The 23,878-nt window shown below is 40.4% G+C and overlaps 1 protein-coding gene across 1 annotated transcript in view; it reads left to right on the top strand.

The window, feature by feature from the left end:
• The window catches only part of egfra (epidermal growth factor receptor a (erythroblastic leukemia viral (v-erb-b) oncogene homolog, avian)), a 92,308-nt gene extending 68,677 nt beyond the window's left edge, over positions 1-23,631 (top strand). The window contains exons 16-28 of the mRNA XM_017702499.2: positions 20-61; positions 2,166-2,310; positions 3,696-3,818; positions 5,358-5,456; positions 7,885-8,070; positions 9,503-9,658; positions 12,158-12,233; positions 13,839-13,985; positions 14,227-14,324; positions 15,680-15,847; positions 19,083-19,124; positions 20,597-20,690; positions 21,707-23,631. Coding sequence (XP_017557988.1) covers positions 20-61; positions 2,166-2,310; positions 3,696-3,818; positions 5,358-5,456; positions 7,885-8,070; positions 9,503-9,658; positions 12,158-12,233; positions 13,839-13,985; positions 14,227-14,324; positions 15,680-15,847; positions 19,083-19,124; positions 20,597-20,690; positions 21,707-22,104 — 1,774 coding nt within the window. The 3' untranslated portion in view covers positions 22,105-23,631. The remainder of the gene's footprint in view (positions 1-19; positions 62-2,165; positions 2,311-3,695; positions 3,819-5,357; positions 5,457-7,884; positions 8,071-9,502; positions 9,659-12,157; positions 12,234-13,838; positions 13,986-14,226; positions 14,325-15,679; positions 15,848-19,082; positions 19,125-20,596; positions 20,691-21,706) is intronic.
• The last annotated feature ends 247 nt before the right edge of the window (positions 23,632-23,878 follow it).

Raw genomic sequence — 23,878 nt, 5'->3', positions numbered from 1 at the left:
ATCTTTTATCATCTTTTAGATGCGCTGGACCGGACCTGAAAGACTGCAGAGATTTTAAGCCGTGAGTTGAGGAAGAAAAGGGAAAAAGTGTTTGTAGTCATGAAAGTTGTTATTTTCACTGCGATAACAACTTTCTTAACATTTAATGTTGTGCAAAAGTCAGAGATCATCCTCAGTGGTGGAAATGTAATTCATTACTGTGCTGTAGTTTTTTTGTGTATCTGTACTTTACTGAAGTTTTTCCATTTTGGGCGACTGTTTACTTTCACTCCACTACATTTCACAGTCAAATATTTGACTCTTTACTCCACTGTGAACCAATCAGGGCACAGCACATGCTTAATTTTGAGCTTGTTTTGACCTGTTGGTCAGACCGACCCTGTGCAGCTCACGGGTCAACGTCAGCGCAGCAGCGTAAAGTTTGGGAGAGTCTGTTCAACATAAATGATGAACTAACCGAACTTTGTTTAAATAGAGCACAATATAGAAATATGTCCACATATGCAGTCGAGACTGACGCGGCTTTTTTCTGAATTTCTACAAACACCATTTCATTTTATAGTAAATGAGTTTGGGCTGGTTTATGTTTATGAACAGACGCCTACAGATCAACATAGTAAAGGAGCTCATCTGTGATCCTGAGTTTAAAGCCAGTTTTTATTAAACTTAAACTTGGAACTAAGTTGTAAATAAATCTGAAACTTTGCTTGTGTGTAAAAAGTGATTTCAGAGCCACTCGGTTCTCCCTGATGGAAACTGTTTACCTTCAGTGTTTTGTGCTTATGATCATTTTAATAGACGTCAGCGTCACTAATTAATGACGTTCTATTAAAAGACTGGTTTACCAAGAGAGACGCTGGAGGACTTTCACCTGAAATGAGTTCATGAAGCCAGTCTGGTTATAAAAATGATAACAGGACATCAGAGCCAGAATTACTCTTTTAGTACTTTTACTTTCGATACTTAAGTACATTTGATTTACTCAAGTGGAGGTCTAAAGGGAGGAACTTCTACTTTTACTGGAGTAATATTTTACCTTGGGCATCTCTACTTTAACTCAAGTACATGATTTGTGTACTTCGTCCACCTCTGACCATCCTTCATTTAATTCATTTCCAGTCACTGTTAGTTATATCACTGACATTATTAAACTTCAGGATATAATTCTAAGAGTATCTCATGTCTAATTCTAAGGAGATTAGACATGAGATATTCCACTATCATAAGGAAGTTGAAAGTTGAAGAAAAAAAAATGAAAATAAAGAGTTAATATAATATAAAATAATTGAAAGCTAAAACGGGATTCTCAGCAACCATATAAGACCTGGAAGACAACAAAACCGCCCCCATCAGATAAACAGCACTTAAAGATTTCATCTCTGAGAGAGAGAGAGAGGAGAAAATCAAGCTGCCTCAGATCAGAAAACATCCACAGGTGTTTCTGTCCATCCTTCCACCATGAGAAGTCTCAGTGCTGTGGGTCTGAAAGGATGTGTAGCTGATCAAGAAGAACCTCACTGAGAAAAGGAGACGGACACATCAAACAAAGAGGCTGAGTAATGGACTGACCACCCCAGCGCCCAGACCTCAACATCGCTGAATGTGTTTGCAATTACTTGGACTGCGAGAAGCAGAAAATGAAAACAACGTGGAAAAATATCCCTGCAGATTTCTTTGAAAAACTGAAAGTGAAAAGAAAGGAAGCCATAATAAAGGTAAAGACTGGACACTGAACCACACTGAAATATGCTATAATATTTACTTGCTGAGGCTTCTGTGTAGTTTTTGTGTAAATACATGTTTTCTGCTTCTTTTTTTTTTTTTTCCTGATGCTGAAAAATGAATAACTTGCACTTAATGTTCATTTTGACTGGAAAGGAAATAAATAAACGGTGGTCTCTGACTTTTGCACAGTAATTGTTTAAACAAAGCAAAGTAATTTTGGGCTCTGTTGGTCCATTCATCAGGAAACGGAAAGAGGAAAAGTTTGAATCGTTTCGTTTAACGCATCGTTCACTTGTTTTTTGTGTGCATTACATAAAGCGTGTCAAATCCCAGAACAGTAGGGATGCACCATAGTAAGGTTTGTTCATGCTAAAGAGAAGTTATGAAGATCTTTCAGTGACAGCAAATTAAAAAAATACATTTTGTATCCCATCTTTCAGTTATTCAGGCATGTCCGTGATCGCTGCTGGCGTGGTCGGTGGTCTCCTGGCCTTTGTTATCCTCAGTCTGGGTGTGGCGGTGCTCATAAGGAGACGACACATCAAAAGGAAGAGAACGCTGCGCAGATTGCTGCAGGAGAGAGAGGTTCAGCCCTATTCATTACCCTACATACTCTCCACCAGCTACCACGGTCACACCAAGTGCTGGATAACTGGAGAAAACATGCGATTTTTCCCCCCTTAGCCTAAATGTAGTCAATCAGCCAGGGCATGTTTGGTGTCTGAAGGTTGCTTCTTCAGTAATGGAAGCTTAAGCATGTTAGCATCATGCAAGCTGAGTGCATGCTGGCCTCAAACCAGGCTGAGTTGTTAAGTATAGGGCGAGTCAAAAGTCACAGGACACGTTTTATTTCATTTTATTTTTATTTTATTATCGACTTTTATCTCTGGGGTCATCTTGACCAAATTGTGTGTACTGAGAAAATCTGCAACAAACACCACCTTCAGCACCGCATCGTGGAGGCCTGTGACAGCATAAAGAATAAAATAAGATAAAACAGTGTCCTGTGACTTTTGACTCACCCTGCCAGTGTCCAGCACAGTTTGGAGGTTTCCCCACTCAAACACACCCATTTAACCTGCCAATTAACAGATGAGTGTGATCAAGTGTGTTCAAGCAGGTAAATCACCAAACTGTGCTGGACACTGGCCCTCCAGGACCGGAGTTCTGCATCCCTGCTATAGACAATATGGACAGTATGGCTAAAAGCAGTAGTCATGACCAGAGTTTCTTAACCACTGGGCCAAGGACCACAAGTGGGCCGCAAAGCACTCCTTACTTGTCCTTGGACCTGTACCAAATTGAGCCAGAGGTCCATAGGGGGCATGTGATGGCACTTCAGTGAAAAATAATCGACTTAACAATAGAAAAGAAATATGCAGTGTTTTCAGATAGTTAACAACATTAATACAAGCTCCACTGTAACACCAATGTTGCACCAATATTCTGCCGATGTTTCACGTTCACTGATACACATCACATATTGCAAGAGTAGGCCCCCTCATGTAGAACATTTCCTAAAAAAGGACATTTTTAAGTAAAAACACTTTCTAAAAAACATGCTTTCTAGTGATAAACAGGTGGGCCTTGAGGGGGAAAAGGCTCTAGACCAACTGTGATAATTTAGGCATGCTATTTACACAATGCCAATCCGTTACTTGCAAACCGCTTAGCCTTATAGCTCCAATGCAAATGTCTTGGCTGATCGACTGTGTTAACGGCAACTGCATAAAAATCTAATTATCAGAGTATCACTCTATTATCTAAGTATCACTTTAAGCTGAAGCCAGAGCAGCAGGCCTACTGTTCTGTTGACAACTGTTGACACCGATAAGTGGAAGGTGGCTGTCTTAACAAAGGCCAGTGTTGTCCTGGTCATTATGGGAGAGGAAACAGCAGATGTAGACAGGATGTGCTCTTTAGTGATTGTGTAGAAGTGTTTTCCTGAGAGAATGTGTTTGTCTCCTCAGTTAGTGGAGCCGCTCACCCCCAGCGGAGAAGCTCCAAACCAGGCCCTGCTGCGCATCCTCAAAGAAACAGAGTTTAAGAAGATCAAAGTGCTGGGTTCCGGAGCTTTCGGCACTGTGTATAAGGTGACTAATCTTCTTCTGTTGTCCCATATTTAAATAAACAGAAAAGCCCTGAATTTAAAGCAGAATTCCCACAAAATTTCAGAATGTCTGCATAATTAAATGTTAGCAAATCCAATCAGAGTGATGTGAAATGCTACGTTCCAGAGAATCTTCCAGTGTCGCAGTTGTTTACTGTGGTGGTGGTAGTTGTCTGGGGCCTGATTCATGAAAGAAAAAGTCTAAGAAAAAACGTCCTAAGGATCTGCTCTTAAATTCATAGGCAATTTGATTTTAAGAAGACATTTTCAAATATTCTCATAAGAAAGACTTATTTTCTTAAGAAAATCTGTGTAGGCTGTGGAGAGTTCGGATGTAATTTACCTAGGTCTAGTATTCAGAAGCCCCTGAAGGCCTCGCTCACCTGGATCAGGAGTGTTAGATTACAGTTGGGACTAAGGCTGCATCCCAGGACCAGGATTGGGCAACCCTGCTAGCAGTTTTTCGTCACGTAGACCCAACCCCGGTCCTGAAGTAACCCCCTGCCTTGCACATTTCTTTTGTGTTTTCCTGCTCTTAAACAAGTTCAAGCCAGGAAGGGCTTGTTAATTAGTTGCTTTGTTGAATCAGGTATGTTGGGAGCAGGAAAATACTACAATGCACAGGGAATTGGGTTCTCCAGGACCAAGATTAGGAACCACTGATGTAGACTATCAACATCCTGTTAGATTTTACACACACATATAACTGTGTGTGTGTGTTTGTATATATATATATATATATATATATATATATATATATATATATATATATATATATATATATAAATCCTATGTTTAAACTGATTGTTCAGAGTAATCACATCAGTGCATAAGAACAGCAAAATGAAGGTAAAACAAAATCAAACAAAAATAGCAAACAAAAACTATGTGACGGTGGAGGAAACAGCCCACAGGAAATATCCTCCTTGGTTTATTTTAACAGTTATATGTCAAATGTGAGAGTGACATAAACGTAAGAAAACAAGAAAAATATATATATTTATTTATTTTATTTTTTTTAACTATTTCAAAACTTTATATAATTGTTATTTAAAGAATAATAATATATCCATTTTTTCCCTTAAGTATGTAGTTAAAAAATGGCACATTTAAGAAGATTTGATGCATTGAATTCACTTGTTGCAGTATATCAACACATTTTTGCCTTTCAGTAAATTTGAGTTTGTTGATGCAGAATATTTTATTGTTGTGGAAATGATCTGCAAATGTGAAAGTGCCATTGCTTTTTTCAGTGTGGACAGAACACATAATCTCACTGTGAGACACTCAATCCTCATTGGACTTGTGTTGTTTTTGTATCTGCTGGCATGCCTTTTTAATCAACGTGTTTTTAGGCTATACATCATCTGCTCAGTCTCTTTCCAGATCCAGGCCAGTTCCAGTGAGCACTTGGCTCATGGCACTTGTTTACGAGTGCTGGAATTTCAGACCTTGGAACTGAATTCCATGCTCAGCGATGCAGCCCTTTTGAAATCTTGTGATAATATGCCTCTCATTGCAGGGCTTGTGGGTCCCAGAAGGGGAAGATGTGAAGATCCCTGTTGCCATAAAAGTTTTGCGAGAGGCCACGTCCCCAAAAGCTAACAAAGAAATTTTGGATGTGAGTTTAAGGAATGTTTGACATCTTTATCAATACAATATGACTGTACCAGATCACAACAAAGAGTCTTTATTTCAGCGGTTTTGAGCTGTCAGTGCTAGAAAATCTATTACGACATTCATTTGGTCTTGATTAGCAATTCATGACGTCTCATGGATTGTCCAATGTTCTTTTTATTTAAATTGTGCAATGATTATTCTGTTATTTTCAATTTATGCACAGCATGTTCAGAATCTTCAGCTAAGTCTTTACAGGCCTGTCAGCATGGCAGAGCTGTTTTCATAGCAGTTATTCGAAAAAGATGAAACTGCCAGGTGAGCAGTGCCCCTTATGTCACTGGGGTGGTACCACCAAAGGGTACATCTCAGTATTCAGTTTAGTCAGACAGCATAACTGTACCCGTACTGTACTGTAATCCATTGAAATACTTTTTTCTAAGTTGGACTGACTCCACACACCCCGTCTCGTCTTTAGGCTTTTTATTTTATTGTTCTGTTTACCTTTTACCTTTTAAACATTGTTTACCTTGATGAACGAAAAATGTACCTGCACAGAACCTTCATTTCTAACAGTGTAGAGCTTACCAGAGGTTTTAAACTCACATTTGTGCCACAGCATAGCAGATTTTACCATTATGTTAAGGCTAATGAGTTGATATAGGTATAAAAACTATGCTCAAGTTATCCTGTAAAGATAATTTTGTAGGGTTAATAATCTGAAAAAAAAAAATTTAAATGATTTGATTATATGAGCAAATGTATGTAGACACCTTTCACCACATCACGCCTATATGAGCTATATGGACATCCCTTTCTAAAACCATAGGCATTAATATGGAGTTGCCTGCTATAACAGGCTCCACTCTTCTGGGAAGGCTTTCCACAAGATTTTGGAGTGTGTCTGTGGGAATTTGTGCCCATTCGGTTCTTTGTGAGGTCAGGCACGGATGTTGGACAAGAAGGCCTGGCTCACAGCTGACATTCCAGTTGATCCCAAAGGTGTCCAGTGGGGTTGAGATCAGGGCTCTGTGCCGGCCACTGGAGTTCCTCCACACCAAACTCATCAAACCATGTCTTTATGGAGCTTACTTTGTTCCCAAGGTCATTCTGGCACTGTAAAGGGCCTTCCCCACACTGCTGCCACAAAGTTGAAAGAATATAATTGCCTAAAATGTCTTTATATGTACCTTCACTGGAACTAAGAGGCCTGTGCTTCGATCAAGGACTATGGGAACCAAGAATTTTGACTTTTAAATGATATTGTCATGCTTGATATGACCATGTACATAACCTAAGAAGGTCAAAAAGTCAGTTTTGATTACTGTAATGCACATGAAAGGGATGCATCGTCGGAATCTGGACATAAATGCCATGCAGTGTTATGTGTAATGGCACACGGTGGAATTCTGAAAAAGTCAGTTTGTTCTTGGACCTGAAGGAGCAAAGCTCCAACTCAAGATAAAAAATCAAGTTTAAAAGAAAATCCCCTTTGATTGAGAGGATGTGTTTTTAGTGATAGCATGGAAGTCAGAGTAGCTCTGAAGATAACTCGACTATGTAAACATGGGCGCCTTTGATAGGAGGAAGAAACAGCAATCTGACAGAGAACAGGCCTGTAAATATTAATAAGGACATGCTGAATCAAGGACCATCTGAAATATCAGCCATGTACTCCCTTGCGACTTAAAAGAAAAGAAAACAAATATTTTTGTCGGCAGTGCCAGAAGTCTACAGAACTTCCAGTGTCTTGTCCAGAGTTACATTTTAGCATCGAGTAGGTTTTTTCTTGGTTGTCCTTGTGATGTTCAGTGAACTGAGGCCTCCCAGTAAACCTGCCTTCCTTTTGAAGTTGAACATCCAACATTTCTGCAAACTTACAGACATGGCGTAGTGCCTACTGGGAGTGTACCTATGTTCTCAGATCACGAAGTTCCCAATATTCTATGTTCTAAAAGCCTTACGTTTCCAGGGTTCTATGTCTCCCAGGGTTCTATGGTCCCTATGCTCAGCTTTTTACATCGCTGTCATCGGAAGAAAACCTTGTATCTCCAAAATGAGAACTTTACGGGAGAAGGAAAAGACATACTGTACTTTTAATGCAAGTCAATGGAACTTTTCCCAAGTCATTTTGGGTTGTTTGTTTTGGTCCATTCTACATGAAGTTTGCACACAGTGTGCAAACAAAGGGCTGGGATGCATAGAACCCTGGGAACGTAGGTATGGCCCCATCTCAACATGCTAACTTTTCATTAAAATTCATTTTATCACCTGATGAAAAGTTCACGATGTTCCACTCAGATTGTTCTTTTGCATGATTTTTCTAACAAAAAAAGACTAGACTAGGTTTGAATTAGGGGCTGAGATTGTGCTATGTTGTCACTTGTCCAAGCTCCATACTTCATTCATGTTAACTGCCTTTGTACCTTCAGGAGGCCTATGTGATGGCCAGTGTGGAACATCCTCATGTATGCCGCCTGCTGGGTATCTGCCTGACGTCCACAGTGCAGCTAGTCACCCAGCTCATGCCCTATGGCTGCCTGTTAGACTACGTCAAGGAGAACAAGGACAACATTGGCTCTCAGCACTTGCTCAACTGGTGTGTGCAGATTGCGAAGGTATTGACTGCTTTTTTAATCTTTGTTGACAACCATTCTATTATTTTTAGGATCATTTTCACATCAAAGTAGCGGAGCAATGGAGCAGAGAAGTAGAGTATTTTATATTTCCATTTTTAAGACTCAATTTAAAACTTTAATTTTGCTTATCTGAGTATGAACTATTTGACAATAAAGATACATCAACAGAAATTGTACTGAGCTCCTTAAACCTTTTCATGGTAGCCATACGATCCTAAATCCACCTGTTTATAAGGTCTTTGGGTTGAGCTGTGCATTTTGAGGCACTGTTGAAATATATTTGTATATTAAACAAACTGGAAGTGAGCTGGTTTTCTGTCTTTGTAGGTGGTCAGGCAAGTTAACATTAATAAAAGTGTTTTATTATGTTTAATTCTGTTTTTTATTGTGGAAGCACACGATTTGTTGATATGAAAGAAACTGCAGTTGCAGCTTCTGTTTTGTGTCAGTACAGCCATCTTTGTGGAGAGGTGTGAATAGTTTCCCCTAGTTTTTCAACACGTCTTGCTCACTAGCAGCTCAACACAGGGTCACACCATTTCACACAAGCAGAGCCAAGAGCATCCTAATTAATCTGATAACAGAGTTACGGGGAAAAATATATAGTTTCATTATATTAACTGAAAATGTCCACATCAGTTTCCTTTCTGACAGTGGAATGGCCATAGGGGCCTTGCAGAGCCATCAATTCATTATCACATATATTGTCAGTGGAAGAAGGCTAAAGCCAAGCTCTTAAATGTCTTACAGTGTGTCTCAGTCTCAGGGTGATTTAGTATCCCTTTGTGGATCTTGAGAAATGATTCCCAGAAAAGGCCTGTCCAATAAGGACCAGGCAAGCTTTCACAGAAGTCTCCCTGCTACTGTACTGGCTCCTTCTGCAGACCAGAGTGTTAACACAGCAATATTGCCTTGGTCCACAAAGAGCTATAAAGAAAAGTGGTTATTACAGCCATTCAGAGAAGCTTCATCATGTTTGAGAGCGCCAGCTGCCGTGCGGTCTGATGTGCTGAATGTTATCTCTATCTGATACGCTTTGATAAATTCTAATTAAACTCTAAAGGAAGGCAGTTGAAGAATTTTGCCAGTGTTTGTCATATTTCCCCGGTGGTCTTCAGAATGAATTATATTTTCCCTGCGCTTTGCACTTCTTAATGAGATGATCAGATAGCTGTGGCGAGGACGTGGAGAGAGAAGCGAAAAACATTTCATGTATCATTATGTTTTCACATACTTGGGAGCCTGTAGCACAGGGTGCAAATGCCACGCAGTGTTCTGTCAAAACTTAATGGAATTATGCTGTTTGCACAAACAAGAATACGCAGTAGATTGGGAAAAACCTGTTTCTCATTTCTGTTTCTCATACTCTTTGTGGAAAGTCCCTGAACTTTGTGCTTGCCATCTGTTTCAGGGAATGAGCTACCTAGAAGAACGCCACCTGGTGCACAGGGACCTGGCTGCGCGTAATGTGCTGGTGAAGACCCCTCAGCATGTTAAGATCACTGATTTTGGGCTGGCCAAGCTGCTCAGCGCTGATGAGAAGGAGTACCATGCAGATGGTGGGAAGGTGTGTACCAGAAAGAAACTCAAAATATCACTGGATTGGCACTATAATGCCAATCCAGCATTAGAGTGTCCATCCAGAGTTAAGGCAACAAATTCGATTTTTTAAAAGGGGAAATTAGCCTGTATTACATTCAGCATTCAGCAGATATTTTTTTATCCAAAATGACTTCCAGTCTGTTACAGAAGTAAGCTAATGTAGCATTAGAGCCTTGCCTAAGGTCTTTAGGTTCTTTCCGGACCGGGGAATCAAAGCCTGGTCTGCTGGTGGAGGGTTGGGTGGTGATATCCATCACAAAAACATACCCGTGTTTAATGCAGTTCTGTCTGGAGGGCTGAAGATCACAGGCATTCACTTGTGGTTTTTGGCCTTGCCCTTTACGCACAGTCATTTCTCTGAATTCCCTGAATCTTTTGATGATATTATTCATTGTAGAGGGTGAAATACAGTGGGGAGAACAAGTATTTGATACACTGCTGATTTTTCAGGTTTTCCCACTTGCAAAGCATGTAGAAGACTGTAATTTTTATCATAGGTACTCTTCAACTGTGAGTGATGGAATCTAAAACAAAAATCCAGAAAAATACATTGTATGATTTTTAAATAATTAATTTCCATTTTATTGTGTGAAATAAGTATTTGATCATCTATCAACCAGTAAGAATTTTGGCTCTCACAGACATGTTACTTCTTCTTTAAGAAGCCCTCCTGTTCTCCACTCATTACCTGTATTAACTGCACCTATTTGAACTCGTTACCTGTATAAAAGACACCTGTCCACACACTCAATCAGTCAGACTCCAACATCTCCACAATGCCCAAGACCAGAGAACTGTGTAAGGACATCAGGGATAAAATTGTAGACCTGCACAAGGCTGGGATGGGCTACAGGACAATAGGCAAGCAGCTTGGTGAGAAGGCAACAACTGTTGGTGCAATTATTAGAAAATGGAAGAAATGCAAAATAACAGAAAATCTCCCTCGGTCTGGGGCGCCATGCAAGATCTCACCTCGTGGAGCATCAATGATCTTGAGGAAGGTGAGGAATGAGCCCAGAACTACACGGCAGGACCTGGTCAATGACCTGAATAGAGCTGGGACCACAGTCTCAAAGAAAACAATCAGTAACACTCTACGCCGTCAAGGATTAAAATCCTGCAGTGCACGCAAGGTGCCCTTCCTCAAGCCAACGCATGTCAAAGCCCGTCTGAAGTTTGCAAATGACCATCTGAATGATCCAGAGGAGGAATGGGAGAAGGTCATGTGGTCTGACGAGACAAAAATAGAACTTTTTGGTTTAAACTCCACTCGTCATGTTTGGAGGAAGAAGAATGATGAGTACAACCCCAAGAACACCATCCCAACCGTGAAGCATGGCGGTGGAAACATCATTCTTTGGGGACGCTTTTCTGCAAAGGGGACAGGACGACTGCACCATATTGTGGGAAGGATGGATGGGGCCATGTATCGTGAGATTTTGGCCAACAACCTCCTTCCCTCAGTAAGAGCACTGAAGATGGGTCGTGGCTGGGTCTTCCAGCATGATAACGACCCAAAACACACAGCCAGGGCAACTAAAGAGTGGCTCCGTAGGAAACATCTTAAGGTCCTGGAGTGGCCTAGCCAGTCTCCAGACCTGAATCCAATAGAAAATCTTTGGAGGGAGCTTAAAGTCCGTGTGGCCCAGCGACAGCCATGAAACCTGAAGGCTCTGGAGGAGATCTGTATGGAGGAGTGGGCCAAAATCCCTGCTGCAGTGTGTGCAAACCTTGTCAAGAACTACAGGAAACGTCTCATCTCTGTAATTGCAAACAAAGGTTTCTGTACCAAATATTAAGTTTCTTTTTCTGGTGTATCAAATACTTATTTCACACAATAAAATGGAAATTAATTATTTAAAAATCATACAATGTATTTTTCTGGATTTTTGTTTTAGATTCCATCACTCACAGTTGAAGAGTACCTATGATAAAAATTACAGTCTTCTACATGCTTTGCAAGTGGGAAAACCTGAAAAATCAGCAGTGTATCAAATACTTGTTCTCCCCACTGTACGTAAGATCCTTACAATCGCTTGTTGAGAAACACTGTTCTTAAACTACTAGATTATTTACTGATGTTTTTGTGCACACGGTTATAAGGAACTAGGCCTTTCCTGGAGACTTGTTATACCCAAGGATGATTGCGTCACTTGGAACAAATGTTTTTTGAACATTTCACAATGTTCCTCGTCCTAAATTCTCACCTTTTTGGAATGTGTTGCAGGTGTTTGAGAATGAGTGAATGTTTACATTTTTCATATTTACAAAATGTACATGTACAAACAATATACACATATTTACAATATAAAAAGGTACATCAGGTATAAGGTAAAGCATTAAATATCTTTGTTCTGGAGCTCTTTCGTTATTACAGCTGCTGAATTGAGTGAGGAATGTATATTTCTAAGGGCTGAGGTCATCGACGCGTTAATACTAAACAGGAATTTCCTTTTTTGTTTAGGTACCAATAAAATGGATGGCGCTTGAATCCATCCTTCACAGGACATACACACATCAGAGTGATGTGTGGAGTTATGGTAAGAAATCCTTCTCAGCGAACTAGAGTACACTGTCAGCGACAGAGTTACTGGTACCCCTGGTAAAGATTGGGGGGGGGGGGTATGTTTGTGGTAAATTAGCTCAGTCTGACTCTAGAAGTTTCATATGAAATAAATTTAATCTAAGAAAATGAAAACCTTGCAATTCAAGATCATCCAGTGTGCCACACTCTTAAAAAGATGGCTCTTCAAGGGTTTTTAGTAAATATAGAACCATGAACACTCAAAGAACCATCTGCGTGATTAAATGTTTCTTTGCATCTTGAAAGGGTTCTTCAGATTGATGAAAATGCATGAACGTGCAATAGATGGGAATCTCTTTGAAACGGCTTCTATACCGCACCCTGAAGGGTTCTTCTATTGTTACATGCTTGACATCATAACAAAAGAAGAACCCTTCTGGGTGCTGTATTGAACCATTGTCACAAATATTCCATATAGAACCATAGCACATTCTCCACCAATCTGAAGAACCTTTTCATGATGTAAAGCATCCTTTAATCATGCAGAGTGTTCTTTGAATCATCATGGTTCTAAGCAGAACCATTTTCTTTACTAAAGAACCCTTGAAGAACCATCTTTTTAAAATGTGTATGTTCTCTCTTCTGGGCTCACCTCAACAACTCACCACACAGGTTTTCAACTGGGTTCAGGGGACTGCAACAACCATGTCACAAGCTTGATTCTGAGGTCACTGGACCACTTTTCTGGATTTAGACGTATGTTTTGGATCGTTGTCTTGATCCAAGCCTGACCCAATTTTTAGTTTTTTGCCAGGTTTGTAATCAAAATATCCTGGTGGTGTCCATGATGCCATGTATCTACATTTCTCAGGGCCTTTGGAGAAAAAACAACCCCAGACATCACAGAACCAACTTAACTATAGGTGTAAGGTTAATTTCTATGTAATTCTTCAGATCCATCTTAATTGTTTGTTACCGGAAAGCTCTTTATTTGTCTCTTCTGTCCAGTGGTGTCTAGTGAATTCTAGAGGATTGTTTCTTATAGCACAGTTAGATGGCTAAATCTAACTTCGTCTGTGATCCTTGGAGAAATATTTGCCGATATGTTCAATGTGAGATCGAGCTGCTTAATCACAAATGTGTTTTTTAATGTCCTACTTTACGCATCTTTACCAAAAGTGCAAACAATTATGGAGCCGACTGTATTAGTGCACTATGCTATATTACACTTCTAGGTTGTGTTTCAAAGACATACAGATCTGGACTGAAGATCTGAGAGCGTATTTGAAAGAAGGTGACTAAGAATGAATTTATGGCATCTGGCAGATGCTCTTATCCAGAGGGACTTACAGTTTGATCATTTTTACACAGACAGGTGAATGTAGTGTTAGGAGTCTTGCCCAAGGACTCTTATTAGTATAGTGTAGAGTGTTTGTGATTGAACCCCCGCCTACAGCGTGGAAGGCAGAGATGTTATCCACTATGCTATACCAACCAATGAATGGAAACTTGTAGCCTCCAGTTGGCATGCAATTTGCATCGTGCTCATTGACAGCTATTTGTTTTCACTCTTTTTTGACTGAACCATTCCTTCAGTGTCTGTTTAACATTGCCTCTGTAGGCGTGACTGTCTGGGAACTGATGACGTTTGGGACGAAGCCGTATGACGGAATCCCTGCCAGTGAAATCGCAGGAGTTTTGGAGAAGGGAGAGAGGCTGCCACAGCCTCCGATCTGCACCATCGACGTGTACATGATCATGGTCAAATGTAAGGTTGCTCCGCATCCTGAGATCAGCCTAGTCTTGATATCTGGATCAGTATTTTTAGAAAAAGAATCACCTGGACCTGCTGAAGTTTCAGAGTTAATGGAATCGGAGAATGAGAGAAGTTTGACTATAATTTCGAAGACATATTCAGAAGATTCGTTCAGCTGAATATTGAGGCTTTTGCAAACCAGACACAAATGTTATTTCCTCATCCTCATCATTGTGGTCATGTTCTACCTCAGGCTGGATGATCGATGCAGACAGCAGGCCAAGGTTCAGAGAGCTCATTGCAGAGTTTTCCAAGATGGCACGAGATCCAACACGCTACCTTGTCATTCAGGTGAGAGCTTGAATACCGTTGTTGTTGGGAACAAAACCTTGTATCCCTAAAACAGTAACTTTACAGAAAAAGGGGAAAAGGGTCTGGGCTTTCAATTGGATTTCATGTAAAGTCATTTTGGAGCATTTCTAGTGGTCAAATCATGATAAAGGTTTGAAACAGTGCAAAGGACAGCTGCTGTTGTCAAATATGCAAAAAAATAAAAAACAAAATGGGGCCAGAAAAGATACAGTGATGATATACTCCCATTGGCCATTTTATACCTTGCATCTACACATCTACATTGTTCCTTTTTCCAGCTCTACTTACCATATAGTGGCAGTTTGTAGCTCTGCAATTGCAAATTTTAGTCCATCTGTTTCTCTGCATACATTTTACCCTGTTCTTCCATATTCAGGACCCCCACAGGACCCCCACAGAGCAGGCATTTTTTGGGTGGTGGATCATTCTTAGTACTGCAATGATGCTGACGTGGTATTAACCACACCTACCTTGTTGTTCCACCATGTAGATGTAAAGTTGAAGAGGACAGCTCATCTGTTGCTGAACAATTTGTGTTAGTCATCCTCTAGTTCTTCATCAGTGGTCAGTTTCTGGCCACTGTTGGCTGGAAAAGTGAGGAGTAAAGGGAAGCTAACAAATTATGCAGAGATACAGACGGACTACAAACTGCAATTGTAGGACTACAGAGTGTCCTTTATAAGTGGACCTGAAAAAATGGACAGTCCATGTAGGTGCAAAGTGACCAGTGGGTGTACTGTGGCCACTGTGCAACTCTGATTTGATTCAGTTATGATTTTTTAGAAAATGTTTCTGGATGAACTATATACACAGTATTGTAATATAGAATTAGAAATAGAATTTTTACAGCTGAAAATAGCCTTTAAATTCAATGAAAATGATTTTATTTAGGCCAAAAATGGTCACACTGAAGGACAGTTGGATGCAAAAGTTTGAACAATCGAGTGAAAGTACATGTTTTGTTGATTTTATAAGTGAAAATAAGTTAACACATCCTCTACACAGAACAAAATGAAATGTGACATGAGATATAAAATGTACCATAACGTTTAAACAGGCCACAATTTTATGTTATATGGTTCCCCACTGTATTCAATTCAGAAAACACACAGTAATTGTACATCAAATGTGCAGACGTTTGTTCTCTATGGGGAATGCGTAAACTTTTTTCACTTAGAAAATCAATGAAACATGCCATTTGACTGGGGCGCCCAAACTTTTGCACACGACTGTATAGTAGTCTAATCAATTCTGCATTTTTACATCAAGTCTTACTCTCAAAAAGGCAAGGAGAATTGTAGGTGAATGAAAGCGGTTGATTTTGTCTTGTGCAGGGTGATGAGAGGATGCACCTTCCGAGCCCCACAGACTCCAAGTTCTACCGCAGCCTGATGAGCGGTGTGGACCTGGACGAGGCTGTGGACGCTGATGAGTATTTAGTGCCCAACCATGGCTTCTTCAGCAGCCCCAGCACTTCCCGTACACACCTGCTGCACTCTGTGGTAATAACACACACACACACACACACACACACACACACACACGCACACAGACACATACACTTGTATTAATACCTTTGAGGGGGTAATTCCACATACAGTGCTTGGCAAAAGTCAGAAACATCCCTCCATTTATTTCATTTCCAGTCAAAACAGCCAATCAGTTTTTCTTTTCTTAGTCTCAGGTTTCTTTTCTTAGTAAGTTCAGTACTAGACATTAGTCACATTTTCTGCTTCTCATCATGCAAACAACCAAATTTAGACTCAACAGTCCATACAATCTCACTCCACATGGGGGCAGTCATGGGCTGGAGGTTAGGGAACCAGCCCTGTGACTGGAAGGTTGCCGGTTCGGTCCCCTCGGCTGTCAGCTCGCTGGCCCCTAGTGTGTGCGTTCACTAGGGTGCATGTATGTGGGTGTTTCACTGCACGGGTGGGTTAAATGAGGCGGTCTAATTCCACAACATGCAAACACAGTTGGCTGATGGTTCTGAATGCAATTATGTCCAGTTTCAGTTTTAAAGAAACAGTCAGAAAATGCTTACACAGATTTCGCCTTTCCCTAAATGTTTGGCGTTTGAAGTTTGTGCTGAGGCTAATATAGCTAAGCCTATAATTAAGCTTAATTAGTCCTGTGCTAACTGCATGCCTAAATCATCGCCTCAGACGGCACAGAGATGCAGAGATGCTGCGTAATAGACTTGGTTGTGTGGTTGCCTACACTGTTATTATGTAAAAACTGAAAAAGTGTATCATATATATATATATATATATATATATATATATATATATATATATTATTAGAAGGCTGAACTTAGTTATTGTGCCCATGTTTATAGATAGCATGTCATAAAGTGTCAAAAAACTACCAAGTCTACTAGTTACTACTAGTTGAACTTAGTTATTGTGCCCATGTTTATAGATAGCATGTCATAAAGTGTCAAAAAACTACCAACTACACTACCAAGTCTATAATAGTGTTTATAGAGCATCACCAAGATTTTTAACATGTGCAAAAGTTTGGGTACCCTAGTCAACGCATCCTTCACTTGCTGAATTTTTAAAAAAGCTAAACGTAGTCTGTGCAAAAGTCATGGCACAAAAGTACACTTTATCGTAGATGTCTTCAAAACTGTATCTCGAGTCCGGTTTCCTGTTGTGGATTTTGCAATTTCTGGTTGGAATAACACTAAGTAACCAATTACAACGGTTACATCAACAGTTCAGTTAACTGACAGTGATTACAAAATCAAGGGTGTGAAACTGAATTTAAGGTCTTCATTTGAGTCAAGTCAAGTCAAGAGGCTTTTATTGTCCTTCCATCTATGTCCAAGTACACAGTGGAGTGAAATTACGTTCCTCCAGGAACATCACGCGGCAACAAGGAACAAAAAAGAAAGAGTGAAAACATGCAGACATGGTGTGCAAACACTGTTAAAAGTTGAAAGTAGCCCTTTAAATGTTCAGGGCGTCATACGCATGATGACCAGCTCTGAGTTCCCAACTGCAGAGGTGGATCTGCTACCTGGCCTGCTTCTTGCTGGCCCAGCGTCAGTCGCCCATTTCCTGCTCTCCTGTCCAGCCCCCCTCCTCACTACCACCTCCGCTTCCTCCCAGGTGCCCGTTGATTAATGAGTGTTCTGTGTGAAAAAAGCGTCTGAGTGGCCTGCCAGGCCTCAGTGTCCTCGTCGTTTTTTGGCCCTTTGCCTGCTCCTGAGTGCTCACTAAACTCCCCCGAGCCTTTCAAGTGTGATTGCCTTTGCAGGCAACACTTCTTGTTCAAAAATATTTGACTGGGGAAAAAAAAGGGCCTTAGCTAAAATATTGGCTTATATAGCACAGCTGTCGCTCTGTAGCCATGTATGGGCTGGATCCCATGTCACAGATGGTAGCCTAGTTAGCTCCTTTCTCTCCTTTGTTTTTTAAAAGAGAGTTTTGAGAAAGGAAACGTTTTAAGTTTGGAGGTTGGTTATTAAGCTGTGGAGGCTTTGGGTGGGAATGTGTTTCTTTCTGCTTAAAACAGCCAGGCTGTGAACACAAAAGAGAAGTTATTATCTTGTCTGCAGTCTGTCTATCAAATGGTTCAGTGTGGCTGGGACTGGCAGGAACGGAAAGTTGACCGATCTTTGCTGCGGCTGCTGAAGAAAAATACTGCGAAACTCTTTGACAGTTCACTGAGACTGAGTATCCAGCCCCAGCGTAATCCAGCTGCTCCATTCAAGACAGAACAATATGTTGATAAGCCTTTTGATAAAGCCTATGATAAAGTATGATAACCAGGTAGCATATATGTGAAACATTCAGGAATTCAGAGACCGCCCTCCACTGATTTCATTTCCAGTCAAAAAGGACGTAAAATTACGTGCAAGTTATTTATTTTTCAGGAGATATTTCGAAGGAGGTTGGAGACAATGAGATAATCAACATGCATGAAGAAGAGATTAAAGGAAATGAGTTCAAATAATGATTAAACGATACAAAGAAAATGAGACTCCTAACAACCACCTGCAGCACCTGGTATACCACCAACACTGTGCCCATCAGATAAACAGCATTTATAAAGCTCAAATCTGGAAAAAGGTTAAGTGTTTTTGTCCGTCCTTCTGCTATGAGAAGACAACTAAGGCAAAAAAGACAAGCAATAAGAAAACTTTAACTAGGACCTGGACATTTGAGATGTGGAGTGAGGTTTTATGGACTGATGAAAGCAAGTCTCCTAAAAAGAACAGAAGCTGTAATAACTGCAGAGTGGACACATTAAATACATAAAACATGATATATTTACTTTTTGAGGCTTCATTCTTTCATAGTTTCTTATTAAATTAAATACATAGAAGGGCTTCTGACTTTTGCATGGGCAAGGGGTGGAGCCAGTGAAGATCTGACCGGCCCCTTAAAGCCAGTGTGATTGGGAAATCATAAGACGTTTGTTTTCAACATACTGTATTTCCTCTCACAGTTTCTTCATTGTGTTTGTTCAGGATCACTTCAGGTGCCAGCATATCGTTTAATTAAGCGTAAAATATGTTTATGCTCTATTAATTATAGAGGTGTCAGAATTTGAAGGTATCTATTGTGGCCCCACCAAAAAAAAAATTATTTCAAAACCCATGAGAGACATTCACTAAAGTAAAAAAGAAGTAAAAGACAAAGTTCTGTGTGTGTGTGTGTGTGTGTGTGTTGTATTTAAGTAGTTGTCAAGATTGTGAATAAGACCACGTCTTTGTTGTTTTTGCAGAGTCTCAACAGCAGCATCGGATCGTGCCTGAACAGGAATGGGGTGAGTGAGCGATGGCAAAAGGCCCTGAAACTGTACTAGTGTCACCAAATGTGACCATTTCCTGTGCAGCACTTTAAACAGTCATACCAGTTATTCCCCAGAAATCAGCTGATTTATTTATAAAGCATTTTTCATACTAACGTAACAAAAATAGTTAATCCTTGAAAAAAATGAAAGATTTTCAGAGGCTCACGTGCAGAACTGTAAATATTACAGTGTGACACTGAAATTGACATTGTACAAATGTTTGTTCCACATCTCTGTTTACTTTAGCGACCTGATATTTAAGTCAGTGTGTAATATAAGATAAAATGACCAATGAGAGGGACAGGGTACCTAATAAACTGCCAGAGCCTTGCTAAGTGTCTTTCTATTGTGTGTTATTAAGTTGGCTTGTAAAAGTTTGCAAAACTTTGGAACGCTATTCATCCTATAGCTTTAGCGCTAGAACCGTGAAGCTTTGCTGGATTGTAGAGCCTATACCTAAATAGGTTGCTGGTACTTTAAGCAGTTCGACTTGGGCTGTTCCTACAGTGCTCCTTATGGCACTCATTGAAGCACCATTTTTTTCCCCATAGCACATAGCACAGCAATGGCCTAACAACTCCTTAGCAACCACCTGGGATACCACAGCAATGGCCTAGCAACACCTTACCAATCACCTAACAACCACCAAGCCATGCCTAAATAACAAACTGAATCACTGTAGCAACCTCTCCTATTAACACCATAGCAACTGCCTAGAATTACTATTCTATTACTGAAGCTAAATTCCTTCAGTAGGATAACGTCTTCATCTCCATCCTGAACATAGCAGGTTTAGCTGTATCACTGCACACGCTTTATGCATTTATTTGCATGTACGAGTTTAAGTTTAACGCGTCAACTGCTGAGAGCATTGACTACTTTTGTTACACCAGTAGCAGCTCAAACTGCTTCACAGACAGGCAGTCAAGTTAGAGTCTGAATTCTTTTGTTATTGTGACTGCCATAAATGCAGTATAAGAAAAAAAAATAATGAAAGATAATGAAAAATAATGAAAAAGATACATATCGCTGCTCTCGGAACAAAAGCTCGTATCTTCATTTTTGACGTTTTTCAGTTTTTGACATCTTTTGAAAGTGCCTGTTAGCCTTTACATTGTGTGTAAATTTCATAATGGATGGACCAAAAGATAAGGCCCAAAATGACATGGGAAGACGCCTGGTTCCATTGACTTGCATTAAAAGTAAAGTAGGTTTTTTCCTTCTCCTGTAAAGTTACCATTTTGGAGATAGAATTTTTTGTTCCGACAGCAGCGATAGTCACCATTAAGACATAAGACATACACATGGATTAAATTGGTCTCAGGACATCTGTGTAGCTGAAGTTATAGCCATGATCTAGTTTTAGGAAATATAACGTTCTTTGCTGGATTATACGTTTATGAGTGGTGCGCATGTACTCGCTAAGTAAGGTGCTTTTGTTTCAGAATCTCTTCCCAGTCAGAGAGAACAGTCTCGTGCTGCGCTACATTCCAGACCCGACAGACCAGTTCCTGGATGGAGACTTCCAGCCTGCCCCAGGTGAGTGGCACTGAGTTCAGGTTTGGGCTTTGCCCCCAACCCTCTTTTATTGAATGAGGCTATTGCGTGAGCTATCTGTCCATCTAGACTAGGCAACAGCTTAATGAATAGAGTTAGGGAGGTAGTGCTCCCTTAACAAAATGAAAGGAATACATTTTTAAAAATATATAATTTACACAGTTTTTCTCTTAAACCAAACATCGATCAGCCAAGACATGTTTGGAGTCTGAAATTTTGCTTTGCACCCGATGCTAATGTGACTAAAGTGAGTAATGGATGCCTACAAGCTAACAATTAGCATTATTCAAACAGCAGCACTAAATCCACTCACAACTGTCCCAAACCACATTAAGCTGACAAGTGATCTCATATAATTTGCCTTCTGACACTCTCTCATACTTTATGTATAAAGAGGGACAATTATTTACAGACTTAAGTTATTTTCTATGTGAAATAACGTGTAGTTTGCACATGGTAGTTGCTGGGATCTTAGCTTTCAGGTATTATTCGCTTTATTGGTCTTAACTTAAAGTGAAATTCTATTCAGAGTTTTTAAGTCTGGATAATTCAGTTATTGGGATGTAAACAAGTCATTTAGAGTGGGTTTATCTAAAATGGTTCATTGTATGGAAACCGATTCAGATTCCTTTACAGTGTTGGTAATAGGAACCAGGCGTCTGAAGCAGTTATAGCCATTTTATTTATCTAAAATGACCAGTGAACCCACATGCGTCTTTTGAGTTTTTATATATAATGTTAAAGATAGTGATCAATCTGTTGTATGCAAAAGTTTGGGCACCTGGGTCAAACTACATATTTTGTTGATTTTATGTTCTATTTTATGATATTTTGTTGAGTGAAAATACGTTAATGTGTCTACTACAGGGATCAAGTTCAAATATGGCTTATATGAATAGTAAATATTAATTATTTAATCATGCAGACATTTCAGTATAAAAGCCCTCAATTCATTCAGTTCCCAGGTTCTCTAAATATTCATTTGTTCTCCTCTCCAGAATACATGAATCAGCAGAACGGTGCCGTTCTGTCAGACATGTCCAACCCCAACTATCAGCACCCAGCCCCGCCACGTACGGCCCACCCCGCAGGTGTCTTGGACGAGACAGAGGAGGAGTACCTCAACTGCTTCAAAAACCCAGCAGCCTCTTCTGGAATTAGTCCGCCTGAGTATCTCAACACATCCCAGGCTCATCTAAACAACTCTCAGGCTCGTCTCCTCTCTCCCTCCTCGTCCAGTCACTTCCGGCCCAACGGGCACAGCTTCATCGCCCAAAGCAGCATAGACAACCCAGACTACCAGCAGGACTTCTGTCCGCTGGGGGTGAAGCCAAAGGCCAACGGTCACCTTCCTGCTGCAGAGAACGCAGAGTACATGGGTGTGGAAGTGCACTAGCATGTTGGACTCCTGTGAAGACAGGAACTGTTTTGAAGCTACAATAGAAACCTAGCAGGCCTCCTTTGTTTTGTAGAGGGAAATGGACCCACACAAAGTTGTCTTTGTCTGTGTTGCACGGCTCTACATTGCCTCTGACTCTGTGAGCGGAGCTAGTTATTTAGGTGTTTCGGGTTACTTTCCACACAAAAATTTTTTTTCGGCTAGACTACAAGGGCGTTTTCACACTTTCACGTCTGAGAATACTTGCACAGAAAGTTCGCTGCATGTAGTCAGCGACATGACCCCCTGAAAACAACAACATGACCACGCCCCTGACAACGACATGAAAACTCACCCCTCGCCACCTGGAATCTTCAAATGAATTCAGGCGCTGTTTGCACCGTGTTGGAAAACTGGGAATTAAATCAAGTGGTTCAGTGTTACTTTCCTTTACTATCCTCTTCATTTATTCAGAGTGGTCGATATAAGTATATAATATTTCTTTTTTGTAGTTACACAATTCAGCAGGAATGAATTACCACCATGTTCTTCTTCAGTAAATGCATAAAATCAAAATTAAGTTCAGTATTGTTGTACTAAATATAGAGGGCAAAGCCTGGATGGCAAAGAAATCTTCTCAAGTGAGAAAGCTGCAGAGTTCCCATGTGTTCTTGTATGAAAGATGCCAGCAACAACTGCTGTTCATCACATTTTTAGGGTATAGATGTTCACAAGGTGCGAGAACAAACCTGCTTGTCTCAAAGTGAGCCTGGAATCGAACCTGGAAGTGCATTCACAGCAGGTGTGAAAGTGCCCCAAGTAAGGCTGGGTATTGTTCAGTAGTGTTAGGTATCGATACCAATACTGACACCTTGGCTCCAATTCCTGAACAATAATTCTATTAAATAACAAACAAAGCGGGTGTGGCTTAACCTAGAATTGACCAAAAGAGATTTCAGTCTAATCAAGAAGCACTGACATTAGTTATACACATTGTATATGAATGAAATCTAGGCAGCCAATCACCAGTCTAGATTTTAGGATTTTGTGGGCAGGCATGTGCACAGATAAAACCTGGTTTGGGGGGTTGAGGGCTTGTGTTGGGGCTTGAGCCTTGCCCCTTTGCCCTTAGACTGTATACATGCACTCTTGGTCAATGTGTATTTTATATTGTCTCTACCATTCTTCGAGATCAACTTCAGTTAAATTAGACTCTGCCTGGCCCCAGGAATAGAGCTTCTGGGTGGTCTTGGGTTCAACATGATTCATTGATCTTGGGCGCCACCTCTGGTGGAGTACTGATCTCCAATGCGTCACCACAGTACTGGAAATCCCACCAATAGGACGCTGATAATCTCTTTAAGAAAGCTTCACGTTCTGTAAAATAGATTAATGTGGGACTTTTTGATGCTATTATAGCTAAACTATATTGCCAAAAGTATTTGCTTGCCTGCCTTCACACGCATATGAACTTGAGTGACATCCCATTCTTAATCCATAGGGTTTAACATGATGTCAACCCACCCTTTGCAGCTATAACAGCTTTAACTCTTCTGGGAAGGCTTTCCGTGAGGTTTAGGAGTGAGTTTATGGGAATTTTTGACCATTCTTCCAGAAGATTTGTGAGGTCAGACACTGATGTGTCTCACTCTAATTCATCCTAAAGGTGTTCTATCGGGTTGAGGTCAGGACTCTGCACACCAGTTAAGTTCTTCCACACCAAACTCGTTTCTCCATGTCTTTATGGACCTTGCTTTGTGCACTGGTGTGCAGTCATGTTGGAACAGGAACG

The sequence above is a fragment of the Pygocentrus nattereri genome, chromosome 19, assembly GCF_015220715.1.
Source record: "Pygocentrus nattereri isolate fPygNat1 chromosome 19, fPygNat1.pri, whole genome shotgun sequence".
In the NCBI taxonomy this organism is placed as follows: domain Eukaryota; kingdom Metazoa; phylum Chordata; class Actinopteri; order Characiformes; family Serrasalmidae; genus Pygocentrus; species Pygocentrus nattereri.
Note: the sequence above shows the minus strand (reverse complement) of the source record. Positions and strands in the feature narration are given on the sequence as shown.